General features: G+C 44.5%; 4 protein-coding genes across 4 annotated transcripts; 2 read left to right on the top strand and 2 right to left on the bottom strand.

Moving 5' to 3' along the window:
• Positions 1–15: 15 nt before the first annotated feature.
• LOC135338078 (eukaryotic translation initiation factor 3 subunit J-like) lies at positions 16–1,482 on the bottom strand. The gene is made up of 7 exons (XM_064534094.1): positions 1,356–1,482; positions 1,167–1,255; positions 973–1,021; positions 649–920; positions 400–457; positions 267–337; positions 16–207 (listed from the first exon to the last, which is right to left on the bottom strand). The coding sequence occupies exons 1-7, from the start codon at positions 1,381–1,383 to the stop codon at positions 85–87; spliced, it is 690 nt and encodes a 229-aa protein (XP_064390164.1). The 5' UTR covers positions 1,384–1,482; the 3' UTR covers positions 16–84.
• On the top strand, positions 1,474–6,429 carry LOC135338069 (ATPase family gene 2 protein homolog A-like). Its single transcript, XM_064534082.1, has 18 exons — positions 1,474–1,631; positions 1,700–1,885; positions 1,937–2,086; positions 2,147–2,276; positions 2,327–2,391; positions 2,441–2,733; positions 2,784–2,889; positions 3,067–3,250; positions 3,327–3,638; positions 3,723–3,781; positions 3,835–3,980; positions 4,409–4,492; positions 4,556–4,681; positions 4,780–4,913; positions 5,295–5,415; positions 5,645–5,725; positions 5,884–5,967; positions 6,254–6,429. Exons 1-18 carry the CDS (start codon positions 1,553–1,555, stop codon positions 6,413–6,415), a joined length of 2,502 nt encoding a protein of 833 aa, XP_064390152.1. The 5' UTR covers positions 1,474–1,552; the 3' UTR covers positions 6,416–6,429.
• Positions 6,430–6,469: 40 nt separating this feature from the next.
• LOC135338065 (uncharacterized) lies at positions 6,470–15,066 on the top strand. The gene is made up of 16 exons (XM_064534077.1): positions 6,470–6,661; positions 6,782–6,838; positions 7,136–7,401; positions 8,208–8,280; positions 8,394–8,540; positions 8,774–8,943; positions 9,754–9,826; positions 10,135–10,301; positions 10,480–10,536; positions 10,646–10,858; positions 11,067–11,241; positions 11,420–11,545; positions 12,019–12,095; positions 12,227–13,838; positions 14,221–14,343; positions 14,785–15,066. The coding sequence occupies exons 1-16, from the start codon at positions 6,521–6,523 to the stop codon at positions 14,902–14,904; spliced, it is 3,597 nt and encodes a 1,198-aa protein (XP_064390147.1). The 5' UTR covers positions 6,470–6,520; the 3' UTR covers positions 14,905–15,066.
• A 188-nt stretch (positions 15,067–15,254) lies between these two features.
• On the bottom strand, positions 15,255–17,538 carry LOC135338076 (methyl-CpG-binding protein 2-like). The gene is made up of 2 exons (XM_064534092.1): positions 17,122–17,538; positions 15,255–16,497 (listed from the first exon to the last, which is right to left on the bottom strand). The coding sequence occupies exons 1-2, from the start codon at positions 17,289–17,291 to the stop codon at positions 15,555–15,557; spliced, it is 1,113 nt and encodes a 370-aa protein (XP_064390162.1). The 5' UTR covers positions 17,292–17,538; the 3' UTR covers positions 15,255–15,554.
• Positions 17,539–17,569: the final 31 nt, after the last annotated feature.

Genomic DNA, 17,569 nt, shown 5'->3' with positions numbered 1-17,569 from the left:
GCTTAAATGTTACCATTGACAAAAACAAAACACATGGTTCGTGGGATTTTTTAAAATTATCATTCAAAGTGGCTGCACAAACAATTAAATAAAGTCATCAAATTCTGCGCCTAGATCGTCCTCTCCATAATCGTCAAAGCGTTTTGAAGCTTTGCCCACGGCCTTGGCTCCCAGCGACACTTTGCCTTTCTTCTTCATCTTAGGGGCCTGTCAACAGGGGTGGAGGTATAGTTATACATGCTTGGGCTGAGGTAACTGATACTTGCCTTTGCTTTTTGTTTCTCTGTTGCCAAGGTGCTGAGTGTTGTGCTGAGATGCCTCAGGTCCTCAATATCCACTGGAGAATAAAAATAAAGAACTTAAAACATTGATAGAATGCATACACACAAAATCACTTACATTCTTTGCATACTCTGAGTAATAGCTTCTCGACAAACTTTGTGTAAAACTGAGAGGTCTGTGTGTGTGTGTGTGTGTGTGTGTGTGTGTGTGTGTGTGTGTGTGAGGAGGAAGGAAATGTAAATATTGAGAACATACCACACAAGAAGGCTGTTGCTAACTTCCTTGTAATGCGCTACAAGGTTCCCATTACAGCTATAAACAAACTCTAGGACATGACTACTATTGTGGGATGACACTGGTACTTACCTCGTACGCGGTAATCTTGTCACAGAGTGCTTCCCGGAACTTATCAAAATCTTCTTCTAACTTTGGGTCCATAGAATCCAGCACCCCGGGGGCAACACCAAACGTATCCATAGCAACAGCCAAATCCGAGACTTCTTGCAACTTTCGTTGCCTCAGTTTCTCAGCTAGCTCATCCTCGTCCGTCTTCTGCTGCTTCTTCTCTTTGGCCAACTCTTCCATTCGACGCTGTGCCTTCTTCTCAGCAATCCTCTCCTCCTTGGTCTTCTTGGACTCTGGGAGAGGGAGGGCAGTCAGGTGTGTGTATGGTGCTGATTAGATACATACCTGATGATTCAGTTTTGACGGCAACTTGTTCTGGTTTAGCCTTTACAGCCTACACAGGGAAATAGTTAGTCTCGCGGGCCATACTCCACAATCTGACATGATAGGAGTATGAGTATGGCCCGCGAGACTAGGAAATAGTGTACACATCGTAATAACAATATCATACACACGATTCCCGGATCCCACCGACTTACATCAATGTCCAATCCCTCGTCCTCTCCCTCCCACTGGTTTTGGGGGTCCTCCTTCTGGAAACCAGCCTCAGGGTCGAAATCATCATCATCTATAAGATAATCACAGAGCACCATCAGTCACGTACACTAGCCCAGCGTGATCACTAGCCAGCCACTTAATATATGGCCCTACTGTATCCTAGAACTCACCCCACGCAAAATCCTCTTCTTCAGACATAATGAGCCTATAAAATCCAACACAGAGCTATTTCTGCTGCGCTGGTAAGAGTTGATAACTTTCCAGGTTCAAAGTACAAAAGCAAGATATCCACACCCACGTGGTCAATGTAAGTTTAGTCCACGTGGCTTTCTAGTTTGCAAGGATTATAAGCTTTGCCTCTAATGCTATGGCGACTCCACCGTCCTCTCAGAAGAAGAAAGGCAGGAAGCAGACACGAAGGAGCTTGCAAAACTCTCCCAGTACAAGTGAGAAACCAAAATACCTCAAACAGAATGTTTTTCATTTGGTTATATAACGATCTTTACCATTTTAGGATACCTGCAGTGGGTGCCTTTGCTAGGCAGTCCCAATGCACTTGTACCCAGCTCCAAGAAGGACCAGTATGGTGATATTCAGATAGATAATGGAGTCTCTCCTAGTTCCCTACCAGGAGGGCTCATCAGTGTGGAGGGTAGGCTTCTATATGCGTCTACAACATCTACGGCTACCATTGATATTGGTAAGCCCTCTCGTTCCTACTACTACTGTTGTTATTATGATTGTCGTGTAGGTGAGCATGTGCCCATCCGCTCCGACAGTATTCTCCTTCATCCTCTAACTATGGAGGCGTTAGGCGTTGCAATAGCCACGTCCGTCCTAGTGGAGAATATGCAGGCGACTGCATGTAGAGTGTGGCCATGCGTGAACCTGTCACTGGATGGTAAGTAATAGGGGAGTGTATTGAGCGTGTATGGAGATGTATTGTATCTCCCTCTTGCAGTAGTGGGTGTTGGGTCGGCTCCCTTGCTGAGTGTGGGGTGTGTGGTGGGAGGTATGGTCAAGATCTCCCCCCTAGCTCCTGGAACAACTTTAGTGGCCGGCCAACTGGACCTAGAACCAACCACAACAGAGTGAGGGGAATAGATGCGTGCTGATCTAATGCACTGTCATTTCATTTCAGGGACTCAGCGGCGGATGAATTGCTACTGACCAGAACTTTTCAAAGCTACCTACTCCACATGCATAGTACGTGCTCCTCACCACCTCTATTGCCATGGTACCTATATTTTCTCAGCTGGCTATTCCGTATGCCCGGGAGGCTACCTATCAGTACAGTATTACGGAGAGGAAAGAGTACTTCAAATAAAGTCTATCACTCCATTGGATCCGGCCGATACGTCTAACATCACCCCAATTAAAGAGAAACTCTCAGAACAATTTTCAACTCTCTCTTTGACCTCTGACCCACAGAAGACGGAACCACTCTCCGCCCACTCATCTCTTAACACCTCAGTCTACAAGATCACTGCTAAGACCAAGATAATCATTCAGAGCAAAGAAAACAGTCCCAATTCATCTTCATCTAAAGTAAGTCACAGTGTGTATATTTATGCTGATTGTGAATGTGTTATTTGTAGACGAAAGATCATCCGAGCTTGTCCAGTTTTGCCGGAGCACAGAGACAAGTACAGCTGCTCAGAGAGTTAGTCCTCTATCCTCTACAGCACCACAAGAGCTCTCAGTGTGAGTGAGAGGCAATAATGCTTTCTTATTAACCTAGTACAACTGTACAATAGAGCATTCTGTTACCCTGGAAGCATACAGCAATAATTGTATCTATACAATTTAGCACACAAACAAATGTCCTGGAATTGTTTAACTAATTACTTTTGTCCCCCCCCCCCCCCCCACCTCCTATAGCTCTTAGTTTCCCTCGTGGTGTGTTACTGTACGGTCCTCCCGGTGTGGGCAAGTCACTGTTAGCACGATGTCTGTCCAATGAAACACAGGCTCACACTATGCAGCTATCAGCCAGCCAACTATCACTAGGCAACCAGGACTCGGAAGGGAAAATACAGGAGGCTTTCAGTGAGGCAAAAAAACAGTAAGTATATTTGCTAATAAAGCACCCTCTCCTGTATTCAGCATAATTATACATTCTCCCCCTTCTATAATTATAGTGCTCCCACTCTGCTAGTATTGGATGACCTCCATGTACTCTGTCCTCACCGTAACTCCGCCCCTAGTGAGAGTGAGAGGAGATCCACTGCCGCACTTATCACGTGTTTAGACTCACTCGAACAAGCCCCTCGACACATAGTCGTTGTAGCAACAACCAATCAGATTGAGGGGGTGGAGCCTTCGCTTCGTCGCCCCGGGAGATTTGATCGTGAGGTTGAGATTCATGCACCCAGTGCTCGAGAGAGGAGAGACATTCTATACGTCCATCTTAAGACAATGAAGGACGACATATCGGAGGAGCAACTAACTGTGTATGTTAATTCAATTTTTTCTTTCAACAAAATTTTTTCGTTTAAAAAGTGGAGTTTTCTTTGATTTCTTTGTTGCCTCCACAGGTTGGCTAACTCCGCCCACGGTTATGTTGGTGCGGATTTGTTGGCAGTGTGTGTGGAAGGTATGATGATGGTGTGTGGAAAACGTAGAATATTTGGTCATTTTTTCTGCCAGCTCAACACAAGGCTCTTCATCGGGCTCTGAACTGTGAGGGTGTGGAAGATGTGAGGGTTGTGAGGGTGTGTGTACAAGATATGCAAGACGCCCTGAGGGAGATACGACCTAGTGCAATGAGAGAGGTGGCTATTGAAGTACCTGAGGTGTGTTTGTTGGCAGCCTTTGAAATAATGAAAAGTCGCCAGGAGGGAATCGAACACACACCTTACCTATCATGTGATCTACTAAGCCACCACCCTAACCACTAGGCCACACCTACTTTCCCATAGTCATCACATCTACCGTATAGCGTGTATATTTCGAGGGTATAAATGCTCGCGGTTTTCGCTGATTAAGCATGTACCGTGAACATTTATACCCACAAATTTAATATCGCATGCATGCATACTGCAGAAAGGCTGCTATTCCGCAAAAACCTTTCTAACGGTTACTCCGTGAAAGTTTATACCCTCGAAATATACCCGCTATACAGTAGTTATGCCCTCCACTCATTACAATTAGATTGTTAGCAAGTGTGTACCTTGTTGGTAGCTAGTCAGGAAATGGCTATTATAAGAGTATCACTGACCAGGTGTACTGGACTGATATCGGTGGGCAAGAATCTGTCAAGCAGAGGATGAGGGAAGCCGTGGAATGGCCACTCAAACATCCAGAGGTGTGTTGTTACTAACTGTGTTATAAACTTATTATGGAGTATAATTGTTATTACTACTTTTAGAGTTTCAAGAGGCTTGGTGTGCGTCCTCCGCGGGGGGTCTTGTTGTTTGGCCCCCCAGGTTGCAGCAAGACGATGGTTGCTAGAGCTCTCGCCACTGAGAGTGGTCTTAACTTCATAGCTGTCAAGGTATACCCTAGTTACAAGATTATTACTGCCGAAATCTCTGCATATACAGCACAATGGCTACTTCCTGTGGTCATAATCATCTTGGAGTATTTGTGTAGGGCCCTGAGTTGTTCAGTAAGTGGGTGGGGGACTCAGAGAGGGCGGTGAGACAGGTGTTCAGCCGGGCCAGAGCAGCTGCCCCTGCAATCATCTTCTTTGACGAGATTGATGCCCTGGCCGTGCAGAGGAAGAGGTAGGGCCTGGAGAAGTCAGACTGTATTTTGTATTTTGTATTGTATCAAGTCCATTTTTTTGTGCTGTAACTGTATTAACTTGTTGTGGCTGTTTTAACTTGATCACCTAAGCTACATAACTTCTATTACTTGTCCCCACACATACACAGTGATGCTTACTCCCCCCCCCCCCCACTATCCCCACACATACACAGTGATGCTTACTCCCCCCCCCACTATCCCCACACACACAGTGATGCTTACTCCCTCTCTCCCCCCCACTATCCCCACACATACACAGTGATGCTTACTCCCTCTCTCCCCCCCCCACTATCCCCACACATACACAGTGATGCTTACTCCCTCTCCCCCCCCCCCCCACTATCCCCACACACACACAGTGAAGGATCATCAGTGGCAGACCGTGTCCTTGCCCAGCTACTGACAGAGATGGATGGAGTGGAGTCACTCAGTGACGTCCTGGTGGTGGCTGCTACCAACAGACCCGACATGATTGATAAAGTACGTATATACCGTATAGCGGGTAAATTTCGTTGGTGAAAAGTTTCGTATGAACTACCCATTTAAATTCGTATTTTAAATATTCGTACAACTCAGGATAGTGACTTTGAACCTATTGCAGTTGAATAATTTCGTAGTTTTAATTTTTGTATGATGCTACAATACGAAATATACGAACCATACGAAAATATACGATAGTGATAGTCTAACAGCCCCCCCCCCCCCTTAGGCATTACTGCGTCCTGGCCGCATTGACAGGATGATCTATGTGCCTCTACCTGATGACAACACCAGGAGGCAGATACTCAACGTACGTACAATACTCTAGTGCAATTACAGCGCCAGAAAAATTATTATTTTGTACGAGACTATATACATAAAACATGTGACGAATTTTGAGTGGTGCTGTAATTACATCAATTATGGTACTATGACATTTTGTTTTACTAGTGTTATTTGTGTTTGCAGATACAGTTTAGGAAGATGCCTGTTGCAGAGGATGTGAGAGTGGATAGCCTGGTTGCTCACACTGAGGGCTATTCGGGAGCTGAGGTAAGTAACCATGGCAGCACACACAATATGAATTGTGTACTACATTACTTTTCATTCATTGTCCTATTGTTCTATTGGGTATAATCATTATCGTATATTTTGCTGGTGAAAAACCTTTGCGATTGAGCCAAATCAGCAGAAAAATGTTGCTATTGCGTTTTGTCAAGGATCGTGTATTTACCAGTACTAATTTTTTAGGTTTTTTGTTGCGAATTGATCAACCCTCACAAAGTCCGTGATGCTCGCAAAATATTCTAGTAATACGGTACCCTCTTTTTCTGTGCAGATTGTGTCACTGTGTCAGGAGGCTGCCCTGTGTGCTATGCATGAGGACATCACCTGCTCCCTTGTCTCACACAAGCACTTCATGGAGGCATTTGATGCTGTACAACCTCAGACTGATAAAACCACTATTGAATTTTATGAAAAGTACATTTCAAAACGATAATTATTGTGTGGTGATTTTTTGTGTATTGTGGTAGTTTAATGGCCGCCCTCATATGATTGCCACGAGGCTAGTGGAGCATTTTTATAATACTGATCGGTAAAAAAAATGGAAGAAGGCTTGAGTGTACTGAGGAAACAAGGAGATCAGATCTTTCTGAGGCTCACTAAGACGGCACTGACACTGGTGCAGAACATACTCAACGATCCAGGCCAGAGCAAGTACAGGAGAATCCGTGCTGCATCGCAAGTGAGCCAGCCAGCCAGCTGCTATATGAGCTAGCAGCTAATAATATACACACACACAATGCTGCTGCACAATGATATTGTAGCCTGCATGATTATTGTAATGGCCCTCTCCCCAATGCAGTATGTGTCCAAGCCTGGAGTGCCAGAGTTGCTGGCTGGTCTTGGCTTTCATCTCAAGGTCAGTAACACGATGCATGCAACCATTAGCAGATCTGTTGTTTGTATACAGAAACTCGTTAATGCTATTATAGATCTGGCTTTGTGATCACTGATTAAAGTTCAATATTGAAGACGTGAATAATAATAATTTATATGCACTCTGTAACAAAACTAACTTGGAAGCTCATGAATTGACGAGCTTGAGTAGCTAGCAGCTTGATAGTCATAATCTGTACATGCACTGATCGTTGTTTACCAAACACCTAGACAAAATCTTTATCATTATTCTTCCATATTGTCCTTCTTGCTGGCACAGGGTGAGGAGTATGTGCTACCCTACTCTGTGGAGACCCTCATCACTAAGAAGAAACAGCTGATTGCGGCCCGCAAGGCTACAGGCTCTCTGATTGGCTGGGACATTCCCTCCTCTAGTATAAAGTTTTCTAATGTCCTGGGCAAGGGACAGTTCGGAGATACGTTTCTGGGTCAGATGGAGGGAGACAAAGTGGTGGTCAAGGTTCTGAGACCAGATTGTGGGCAAGAAGCAAAGAGCGCATTCGATAGAGAACTGGACATTCTGAGGTGAGTCCCCCAGCAATAGAAGTATCATTTCTTGAACTGAATACAAACTGGTAGCTATTAGCCAGCCACCATGTCCTGTTGTCCTGGTTATTGGTAGCTACCAACCTCCTGTTGCCCTGGGTTATCTGACACTATAAGCATCCTCTTTTGATAAGAGATAAGATGGTTGTGGGTGCATTGAAAGCAAGGTCAGAGGATATTGGACCCCACTAGGACTATTCCTGCCTGCACATTGCTCAGGTTCACTACCCTAGTAGGAAGAAGGAAGTTTGTGGACTTGATGCCTCTATTAATCGGTTTTGATGATTTTGAAATATGCTTGTTTTGATGGTTTTGATAGTTTATATTTGTGGCGCAGTGCCAACAATTTGGATGTTTTTTACGTAAGTAAGTACATGGTGCCATGATTAATTAGTACTATTGTTGGTTCATAGCATACCAGTAGTACTTGACCATCAGGTAACCAGGAGCCCAACTTACAACTACACTGGCACCACAGACGCTGTTGCTATGGCTTTTGCTGTCTCCAAGCTTTTATTATAGTAATTTCCTTGCATGTTAGTGTGTATAAGAGCCAGAGACTTTGCTGGAGGGCTGTAGTGAGTGGGAGGAAGGGGGAACTTGTGTGCAGTGGAGACCACTTAGTGTTGGTTGTGGGAAGTATCTGGTTTCATATCTGGCGCCTTGCACGCACACACACACACACACACACACACACACACGCACACACACACACACGCACACACACCATAACTTTAGTGTGTCTATTTGATGGTTACCCTTTATTAATTATCCCCTGCCTGCAGTAAAGTGAGCCATCCCAACATCCTGCCCATGCTTGCTGTTACCCTCACTTCTGAGCCCACATCTCTCGTTATGGTCAGTGTAGGACAACTTAATGCCTGTGTTCTCAATAATATATATAACATTACTTGTACCACTACAATGAAGTCTGTACTCTATAAATTCAAGATGTCCTTCTATTCCCCCAGGAGTATGTATCAGAGTGTCTTCTTGATGTGCTTCACAAGCAGGAACTGTCAGAGACCACGATTCTGGACTATGCCTACCAAACTGCCTCTGCTATGGTCTACCTACACCAGCACAACATACTCCACTGTGACCTAGCCGCCAGGAACATATCCTCTCCTCTATAGTACAATATGTGGCACACACTCTCGCCCCTTAAGTTTCTGAGGCTACAAGAAACTATATACTGAATGTAATTATTATCTATGAAGTCTAGAGCATTACTTACACAAAGGAAACACAAAATCATTGAAATTGGATGACCAGAAGGCAGTATAGTATGCATATGTACAGCACTTGAATCCTGACCAGCCTGTTGTGTTGTTTCCTTGACTACCCACACTTGTACCTAGGAGCAAACGGTGAAATGAGATTATCCGAGTTCGGGCATTCTCGTTGGGACGGCCCCAGCAACTGTCGTCTCCATGACAACACCCGCCCCCTGTTAAAGGTTCGCTGGACGGCACCAGAGGTCATTGAGAGCCTCCACTTCACAAAGCATTCTGAAGTATGGTAAGTGATGCATGCACATTCCTTTTAACGTGGGAACTACAAATAATATGAAAGTGTGTGATTTTAGAACAATGCTTTTATAATGGCTAGAGTGTGTGTCATGTGGTGTCTGTGCACTCAGTGCTAGCTGTCTGCACGTCATAATAATATAACAATGTCATGTACCAAGAGTTCATTACTGATAGCCGTGTTTACTAATAAAGGTTCTCTCTGTGCAGTACCGTATAGCTAGAAATTTCTGCAGCCCAAAAATTATGTAAATTCTGCGAATGAATGAGTAAACGCAGAAATACTATCCGCAAATGCTTATTAACCATGCCTATTAACCATGCCTAATTTAACAGTTGAAAGTTCAATTCGCAGAAATAATTATCCGCAGAATTGAAGGTCTTATACATTCGCAGAATTTTTGGGCCGCAGAAATTGCTAGCTATACGGTATTTTGTTGTGTTCCTCTGTGTACTCGGAGTTGGTGTGTCACATAACTAATCACTACGTGTCAGTGTGTTATCAGTCAGAGGCGGCTGTTGTGGTCTATTGGAATTGTAGTGATGTGTTTGTGTGTTGTTTGTCTGTTGATTGAAGTGGCTTATCAACAATTATGAGGTTTCTAGGAAGGCTAGTTATTGTTTGAACATTCCTGAATTATCTTAATGAGATTCATGCATCTCTTGTAATAATCAATTAATTATCATTCAGACCAACTATGAAACTGTTTACTCTTTTGTACGTTGTGGTCTCTTATATTGTATTTCACTTTCCACCTACTTTCAACCACCCACTTTCATTCACGCGCTTATCCAATTATAGGTCATACGGAGTGTTCCTGTACGAGCTGGTGACTGGTGGCTCTGTGCCGTATGCCACCTTCAGTAACAATGATGTAAGTGGAAACACATCAGAACACGATTTTGAGCAGAAAAGGGCTAAAATAAAGCAAAACGATCGATTGCAATCACTCTTAAAATGTTCCCTTTAGTTTCTCTTCCCCGAGATAATCTAGAGAACTGTAGGAGGTCTATAGCAGCACAAACTATAGTGACTATAATTATTACTGCATGTCCTCTGTCGTCTTGGGTACCGACACTACGTCCCTAACTTATCGCTTCCCCTCAAAGTTAGGCTTGAATGTTTGTTGTCGCTATTTTGAGTAAAGATTTGCAACTTAACTTATTCTGTTGTACGTGTCAGGTGAAGTCAAAGGTGATGGAGGGCTACCGTCTCCCCCACCCCCAGGGATGCCCTGAGGAGCTCTACAAGGTGATGCTCCGTTGCTGGGCACAGAGACCTACTGACAGACCTCACTTCACTGAGGTGCTTCAAGGATGCATCCAACCATTGCAGGCCAAGGCTGCCAGGTATCGTACACACACACAGCAACGTAGGTAGGGCCTGGAGCTACATGCACAGCAAAGGCTGTAATTATACACATTTTAACTACTATTTTTGTACAATAGGATGTCTATAGTTACCTTATAACTATAGTGCACACACACACACACACACACACACACACACACACACATACCCGTACAGTGGAGATCTCAAGCCTACTGTTGCAGCTGAAGAGACCACTGGAACAGAGACCAAATCGTATGTTTACTGTCTCATTCTTATATAAATGTAGTGTGCATGTAGCGTGCAGTAGATACATGGTCTCTACACGTATACACTGTATTATTGTTGTACTACACCTATACAGGTCTCACAAATCAAGCGGGAAAAAATCAAAAGTGAAGGAGTTGTCGTATCAGTCAGTGGTTGTGAAGGGTGGTGGTCTACTGCGGGTGTACTCTGCCCTCGTTAACCCACTGGAGCACAGATTGGTGGTCGTGTGTGGGAAGAAGACAACAGTAGCCGAAGTGGTTGCCACGGCTCTGGCAAAATGCGGGAAACAAGATCTTGACCCAAAAAGGTATGAGTTGGTCAGTCTCTAGGTGATGTCACTTGATAGGATGTGGATGGTTTAGACAGGTGTTACCCACGCTCACCACAGTCATTATTTTAAGGGTCATTTCTTCTTGGGCTTTGTCGTAATAATGTACTAATACTGGCCTGTATGTGAGAATATGTGTGCAAGCTTACCCATCATAACGCCCACTCCACACTCCACACACACACAGTTATCGTCTAGTTCTTGTGAGTGGTTTGTCTACGGGTACTCCTGCTCACTATCTGGACTCGGAGGAGAGGGTGCTCTCGCTCAAGACCGAGGCCCCACCCACTGGCATGTTCGTACTCTGTGTCAACACACCTGGAGATGGTCTACTCGAGCTCATAGACTCTGTCAGGCAAAATGTGTGTGAGAATAATACGCAGTTTTGTTACAAGTGTCCATAAAATTCAATTTTTGTAGATTGTGTGTTCAGATTAGCGATTGCTGTTGCATGCATTGTTTACAGTATACTGTCCTCTCTGTAGCCTTTCATATTGTTTCATTGGTCTACCAGTTTATATTACAGCCTCCCCTTTGCAGCCTGCGTATGGAACAGCTTTCTCCCCTGTCACTCGTGGTTACCTGGTACACAAGGAGAAAGGGGCGGGACACAGGAACTGGTGTGTCATGGACGGATCCACCCTCCTCTGCTACAAACAAGAAGAGGTACAACACTTTGTTGGTGTACCCTTTTCTATATTTAAACAGGGGGGTACATTGCATGATTGTAGAGTTTAACATCTTTCAACAGCCATAACTTCAGTACCGTTGATCCAATGTCAAAATTTTTCTGATTTTCTGAAAGCTTAAAAAGAGACCTTTCAAATGATGTGTTTTAATCCAATATTTGTTCGGGGCCATAATTTGCCATTTTTCGGCCTTGGACCATGGGCTATTATCCATGGTACGGCAAATATTTTTATCTCTTAAATATGAACTTTGATGATACCATTTGAAAGGTCTCTTTCTAAGCTTTTAGAAAATCATAAAATTGTTGATATTCGATCCACAGAATTCAAGTTATGGCAGCTGAAAGAGTCCCCAAACCATGCATATTTATACACATTGTAGCTACTGTATGTGGTGTATACAGTGTGTCTAGCTCACCATGGTAATCACTTGCATGTTGATTGCCTCAGGACGAGGGGGTCAAACAACTGGAGAGCTATCACGACTTTATGAACTGCACGGTCTCACCAACTGGAAGCAAGAAGAGGTAAGATCGTCTTGGTTGTATTAACTTGTGTTAGAGAAACAAAATATGCATTTAATAGCTGTATAGTATTTAGACTTGTTATTGTATTGGTATTCCTTTTTAACCCCCCCCCCCCCCCCCCCCCCCAATAGACATCTCTTTACCGTGGAGACGGCTGATGGCACACTTCTCTCGTTTCAAGCCACGGACAAGGACAGTACACTGCAGTGGATCGAAGCCATCAATGCCGCTAAGACCTTCGACCCTTCTCCCATCCTCCTGCAGACTAGAGATGGTGCCGTAACTCAAGCAAGCTTTGTTAAATGCCAAGAGTTTGCCAAAGAGTCAACAGGGAAAGGACTGCTCAGTCCAATACAACCCGTCGTGCAACACAAACTCTCCACTTGCAACGGACACACGACCGCAAGTGCAGCTGTCGATTATGGCAAACAATGGACAGTACTCCGCAGTACGGGCCTCGTACAATGTTTAGTGAACGGACGTGCAGAGACCTTGTTTAATCTCACTGACACTTCAAGCGTAAAAGTTCACAATCCTCGTGAAATGAGAGAGGGCGTGGATTACTTCATTGAGGTGGAGAGCACAGAGAGCCGATTTGTCCTCAAAGCTGAAACCCCAACGGATCATTTCGACTGGGTCCTCGTGTTAGAGACGTACCTTCGCGGTCAAAAGAGGGAGAAGATTCTACACGACCACAGAAAGAGAGAGAGTGGCTATGTTGCTTTCAAGAGACTCTTACTGCTCCAATCCAACAAGGGCAGCTCATCGCAGCTGTACTGTATGCCCAGAGCATTCGATGATATGGAAGACATTTATGATGCCCCTTTGCCGAGGAATATTGCGCCCCCCAGAGAGCCGAAACGTTCCGAGTTGCTACAGCCTAAACCAATTGTTGAAGAACAAAAGAATGCAGTCCCCCTTCCGCCAAGAGACTACAACCCACCCCCCGTGCCCCCCAGAGATCCCTCGGGTCCTCCACTGCCCCCCAGAGTTCGCTCAAGCTCGGCCATCACCATCTACTCTCGTCCAACCAGTATATCCAGTTCTGTCGGTGCCCCAGAAGACGATTACGTACTAATGCAGTCCCCCAAAGGGGGGCACCCACCGACCCCTCGATTGGGAGGTAGTCTTGGGCGATCCCCTTCAATGCCCATCACCATACCAAACAATAGACCGTCAAAACGTTCAGTTCTTCTTCGAGCCAATTCTGAATCTTCCACACACAGTCACACGAGCAGTCCCTCCACACCACTGGGCACTTCTCTCAGTAACCTGCACGAAGGGTTTGAACTTGGATCCAGCTTCACTAACAGCCGTACACGTCAATCCTCCACTAGCTCTATACACTCCCTACACAGACAAAACTCCTCGCAAAGCTTACACTCGTATAGCCACTCCCACTTTCCCCCTCCAACCCCACCCCCTAGGACCCCGCCTAGGACTATGGAAGAACGATCCTCGGGTTACGGATCCCCTCTCTTGGATATGAGCCCATCCCCAAACAGGTCCCACCGCTATCAGAATGGATCACAACGTACTCTCGTGGGTTACTGTTCCTCTGAGAGCCCCAGGGGTTATTTGTCAGACTCCTCCCACCAGAGCCGTGCGAGTGAGACGAGTCGCAGTGATGGTATGGCGGTGTCCGAGGCTAAGCAGATTGGACGCATGATTGAGAGCGGGCGGTCCTCTATGGAGTCAACCGGCTATGCCTCCAATGGGTCCTCTACTGAAGACCTCCCTCAGGTGCAGTGCGTGTGTGTGTGTGTATGGGGGGGGGCTTGTGTGTGTGTGTGTGTGTGTGTGTGTGTGTGTGTGTGTGTGTGTGTGTGTGTGTGTTATAAACTACTAGGCAACCAGTCAACAAATGATTTATTTACTGCAACAATAGTGAGGGGGGGTCCCTTGTTGTTACTAGCCAGGTTGGGAAGTCAGTTTGCATTCTTATTGCCTTAATCATTTCTTGTTTGTATGCTGGCATGACTGTACATGTACATGTAATGATTGCGTCATTTCCCTGTTATTTATTATGCAATGTTATTGCTTGTAATGTGTGTTTATATATTATAGTATACCCCACCCCCGTAATGTGATGCAAGGTATAATATTTGTTGTACCCCCCACACAGCTACCCCCCGGGTGGGAGAGGGGATACTGTGAGAACAAGTGTCGCTACTTCTACTTCAATGCTCTGACTGGAGACAGCAAGTGGAACTTAGGGGAGGTTCTTGTCCATTGCGGCTTAGACAAGGTAACTCATGCAGAACATGTGATTTAGTCTCCTACAAAGCTGTTAAAATGGCTTATAAGTTGCGTCTGCCATTGGCATGTCTTTAGCTTTGCATGTAGTGTCTGTGAGGACATATTGTAGACAAAGCGGCTAGTTGTGTTATGAACAGTTAAGATTGATAATCACTTTAAAGTGATTACCGTATAGCGGGTAATTTTCGTGGAGTAAAAAATTCGTTCAACTCGAGAAACAGTGGTTTTCATGGTAAAATGTTCGTTTAGTCTCGTTGCCTGCCTGCATTCCTACATTCCGATAAGCCACGCCTACGTTAAATTTTGTGGAGGCCAGCTTGCCCACGAAAATTACCTGCTATACGGTATCAATCTTAACTTGTAGTATCTTAATTGGATATAGCTACAGGTCGTTGTGTTGACGGTTAATCTATTCATTTGTCTCCCCCAGGTTGGAGAGCCATTGCCGGGTGTTGGGTGGGAGGTAGCTCGTACAGAAGATGGGCGTGTCTACTATTACCATGACAGCTCAAGACGCTCCACCTGGAACATTGAGGAGACTCGCAGCTAGAGCATGTACACACACTAACTGTGAACTGTTGTTGTATTCGTTTATTATGTTTATCAAGTTTTTATTGTTGTTTGATAGTTGTGCACACAAACACCATTTTTGTGTATATATTTCGTGAATTTTCTTCTTATTATGAATTATGACTGTATTATTATTGCAAAATGATCAATTAAACCTGAGGTGTTTTAGAGATAATTACAGACTACCTTTACCCCATGGCCATTCATCACATGACCTTTATTATCCCATCACATGTGCCTATCACATGCATGATCAACAATTTATTTTGATGACATGATCTAACGCATGCATTATCATAATCCATATGTTGTACTACATGATATGCATAATACATGCACACAATAACACGTTTAACAAGTACTTGTTACAATCAGTACGATACAAAATAGTAGTCATGGCTGACAGTAAAATTAATGACAATTAAAGAATGTGGTGCACGAGGGAAAAAAGGTGAATTTCTTAAATATGAGTTACTTCACAAAGACCAGCTGATGTAGTCCGTGTGTGCCTGTCTCCATGGCAATTACAGGGAAATATACTAATTAGCAACAAAAACATGACCACTACTGACGATAACCCCAATACAATAATTATACATATATAAGACTGTGAAAAGAGTGTGCTTGCAGTTATTTCTGTTCGGCAGCCATCAGCTGTTGTCTTAAATGTTTCACCTTCTCCTCCTGTAACCTCAAATCTGAATCAGTGACCATTTTTGACAAATTCTCTATCATTTGTTTTCCTTCCATTCGTACAGCTCCGCTCGATTTACTCACACTGTTCTTGTTTAAGGTTAGTAGAACACTGTCTTTGGACTGGCCATTTTTTATCGAGGAGGACAGTCTCCCAGCACTGCGCTGCAATAGGCTGGGAATTACTGACATGTTGCTGAGACCAACCGCCTGTTTGAGAGATTGCTGAAGTTGTTGTGCCAATAAAGAGGTAGACAGTTTTCCCCCGGGGGAGGAGAGGGGAGACTTGAGGGACGACAAATGACTCAGAGTAGTACCAGCTGTAGTGGTTAGCAAGTTGAGCGTGGATTCTGACAGTTTTCGATTGTTTGAAGTGCCATTTTGCGTTGTTTTTGGTGGTGGAATGATGTCATCTCCAGTTTCGTAGTCACATGCCTTTACGCCGAGGAGTCTGTTCTCCCATAGAGCTGGTACTGCCACTCCAGAGCTGGTCGTTATGGGGATGGGGGAGAGAGGAGTAGATTTGGGTGTGTCTGGGAGGATCCCCTCTTTAGCGCAAGAATCAGGAGAGTTGGCGATGTTATCTTTGCCATCTTCGACCGAGGGCGACGGAACTCGTACGTGAATAACAGGTAGCTTGATGACACCGCATGTACGACGAATGGGCCCCGAGGGACGGAGAGGATTATTAGTCAGCGGGCGAACGAGTGGCATTGATCTAAACATTTCCACTTTCTTGGTAGTACGATCTCGAGCCCGCCTCCTCTGAGTGCCGTCTCCAGGGGTACCAGCTCGGCTAAAGTCAAAAGCAGACAAATCAGTGCAATCTCCGAGGAATCGAGCGATTTGTGGCTTAGAGCGAAACTTTTTACCACACGGACTGCAGAAATAGAGAGAGAGACAAAGACAAGTCAAAACATTTGCTATAAATAGCTGGTTACTATATATAATTACGACGACAGGGTATGTCACAATAATGAAGCACAAGGTGAAGATTTGACTAAAACACATTCCCTAAACTGTGTGTGTATAGTTGAACACAATGAGGCAAATAGTAGACGAACACACCCCATATTGCCACACCCCATATGGCATTAAGGGCCCAATTACCTCAAATACAATTAAGCACACAGGAATTACAAGGGGCAGTAACTAACATCATATCAATGAGTTACGGACATTTCTAACTGTGTGTTCTCCCATGATGTAATGCTCTAAAAAGGAAATCAGAACAACATTCAGTTCAAGCACATGTGTACATGCAACCATAATTATGACATCAGGCATTACGGTACACAGGTAGTGATTAAGCAACTGATAAGGGGCAGCACTAAATTAGGAAATCGTACCTACATGTTACTAAAAATAGAGCGGCTTGTCTGAGGGAACACAAACAATTCTAAAATGTTTTCAATAATTAAGCATTAGCAAAAATGAAACATCTAACGATACGGTATAGTATTAGGGTGACGTCACATGATTAACCACCTCACACTTTCCTCACCTGTAATAATAGACGTCTGTTTTCCCGGCAGATTGTCCGTTCTTGCGTACAACCACTTCTCGTCTCCAACCAGCCGGTAGTCCCTTGATCTTTAGGGACGGAGGGAGGTCAGATGGAACGTTTGGTTGGGGGGCATCGGATAGAGCCTTTTCAGACGGTAGGCTGGTCATCTTGAGCCAGATGGACTGTATCACTGTTAAATGTATATTAGAGGTGTATTTACTATAGGTCCTGACTTATTGGGCTTCAGAAGCTTGTAGGAGCGTTGTTGGTAGCAGGGTTAGCTCTTTATGGGTCCTCTGGTGAGTGGTCTATTGTAGAAGGTGTTCTTATCACTTCTTCGTAGTAACTGGGGGCAAGGAACGAGCGCTCGAGAGAACAGTTGCGACACGGGTGCACGGTCTCTAAATATACAATTTTCGATTGTCTGATAATTAGATAGTTGAGT

The sequence above is a fragment of the Halichondria panicea genome, chromosome 7, assembly GCF_963675165.1.
Source record: "Halichondria panicea chromosome 7, odHalPani1.1, whole genome shotgun sequence".
NCBI classification, from domain to species: domain Eukaryota; kingdom Metazoa; phylum Porifera; class Demospongiae; order Suberitida; family Halichondriidae; genus Halichondria; species Halichondria panicea.
The sequence above is the reverse complement of the archived record's forward strand: the minus strand, read 5'-3'. Positions and strand labels throughout refer to the sequence as shown.

Bases quoted from the DNA above. Each gene is read 5' to 3' on its own strand.
- LOC135338076 (XM_064534092.1), bottom strand. From the start codon at position 17,291: ATGACCAGCCTACCGTCTGAAAAGGCTCTATCCGATGCCCCCCAACCA. The intron at 16,498-17,121 runs GTGAGGAAAGTG...CTATTTCTGCAG, and splicing joins ACAGACGTCTATTATTACAG to TCCGTGTGGTAAAAAGTTTC.
- LOC135338065 (XM_064534077.1), top strand. From the start codon at position 6,521: ATGGAAGAAGGCTTGAGTGTACTGAGGAAACAAGGAGATCAGATCTTT. The intron at 6,839-7,135 runs GTCAGTAACACG...TTGCTGGCACAG, and splicing joins GTCTTGGCTTTCATCTCAAG to GGTGAGGAGTATGTGCTACC. The intron at 13,839-14,220 runs GTGCAGTGCGTG...CCCCCCACACAG, and splicing joins CTACTGAAGACCTCCCTCAG to CTACCCCCCGGGTGGGAGAG.
- LOC135338069 (XM_064534082.1), top strand. From the start codon at position 1,553: ATGGCGACTCCACCGTCCTCTCAGAAGAAGAAAGGCAGGAAGCAGACA. The intron at 2,392-2,440 runs GTACGTGCTCCT...ATATTTTCTCAG, and splicing joins CTACCTACTCCACATGCATA to CTGGCTATTCCGTATGCCCG. The intron at 3,782-3,834 runs GTATGATGATGG...TTTTTCTGCCAG, and splicing joins GTTGGCAGTGTGTGTGGAAG to CTCAACACAAGGCTCTTCAT.
- LOC135338078 (XM_064534094.1), bottom strand. From the start codon at position 1,383: ATGTCTGAAGAAGAGGATTTTGCGTGGG. The intron at 1,256-1,355 runs GTGAGTTCTAGG...ATTATCTTATAG, and splicing joins AGAAGAGGATTTTGCGTGGG to ATGATGATGATTTCGACCCT. The intron at 1,022-1,166 runs GTAAGTCGGTGG...TTCCCTGTGTAG, and splicing joins ACGAGGGATTGGACATTGAT to GCTGTAAAGGCTAAACCAGA.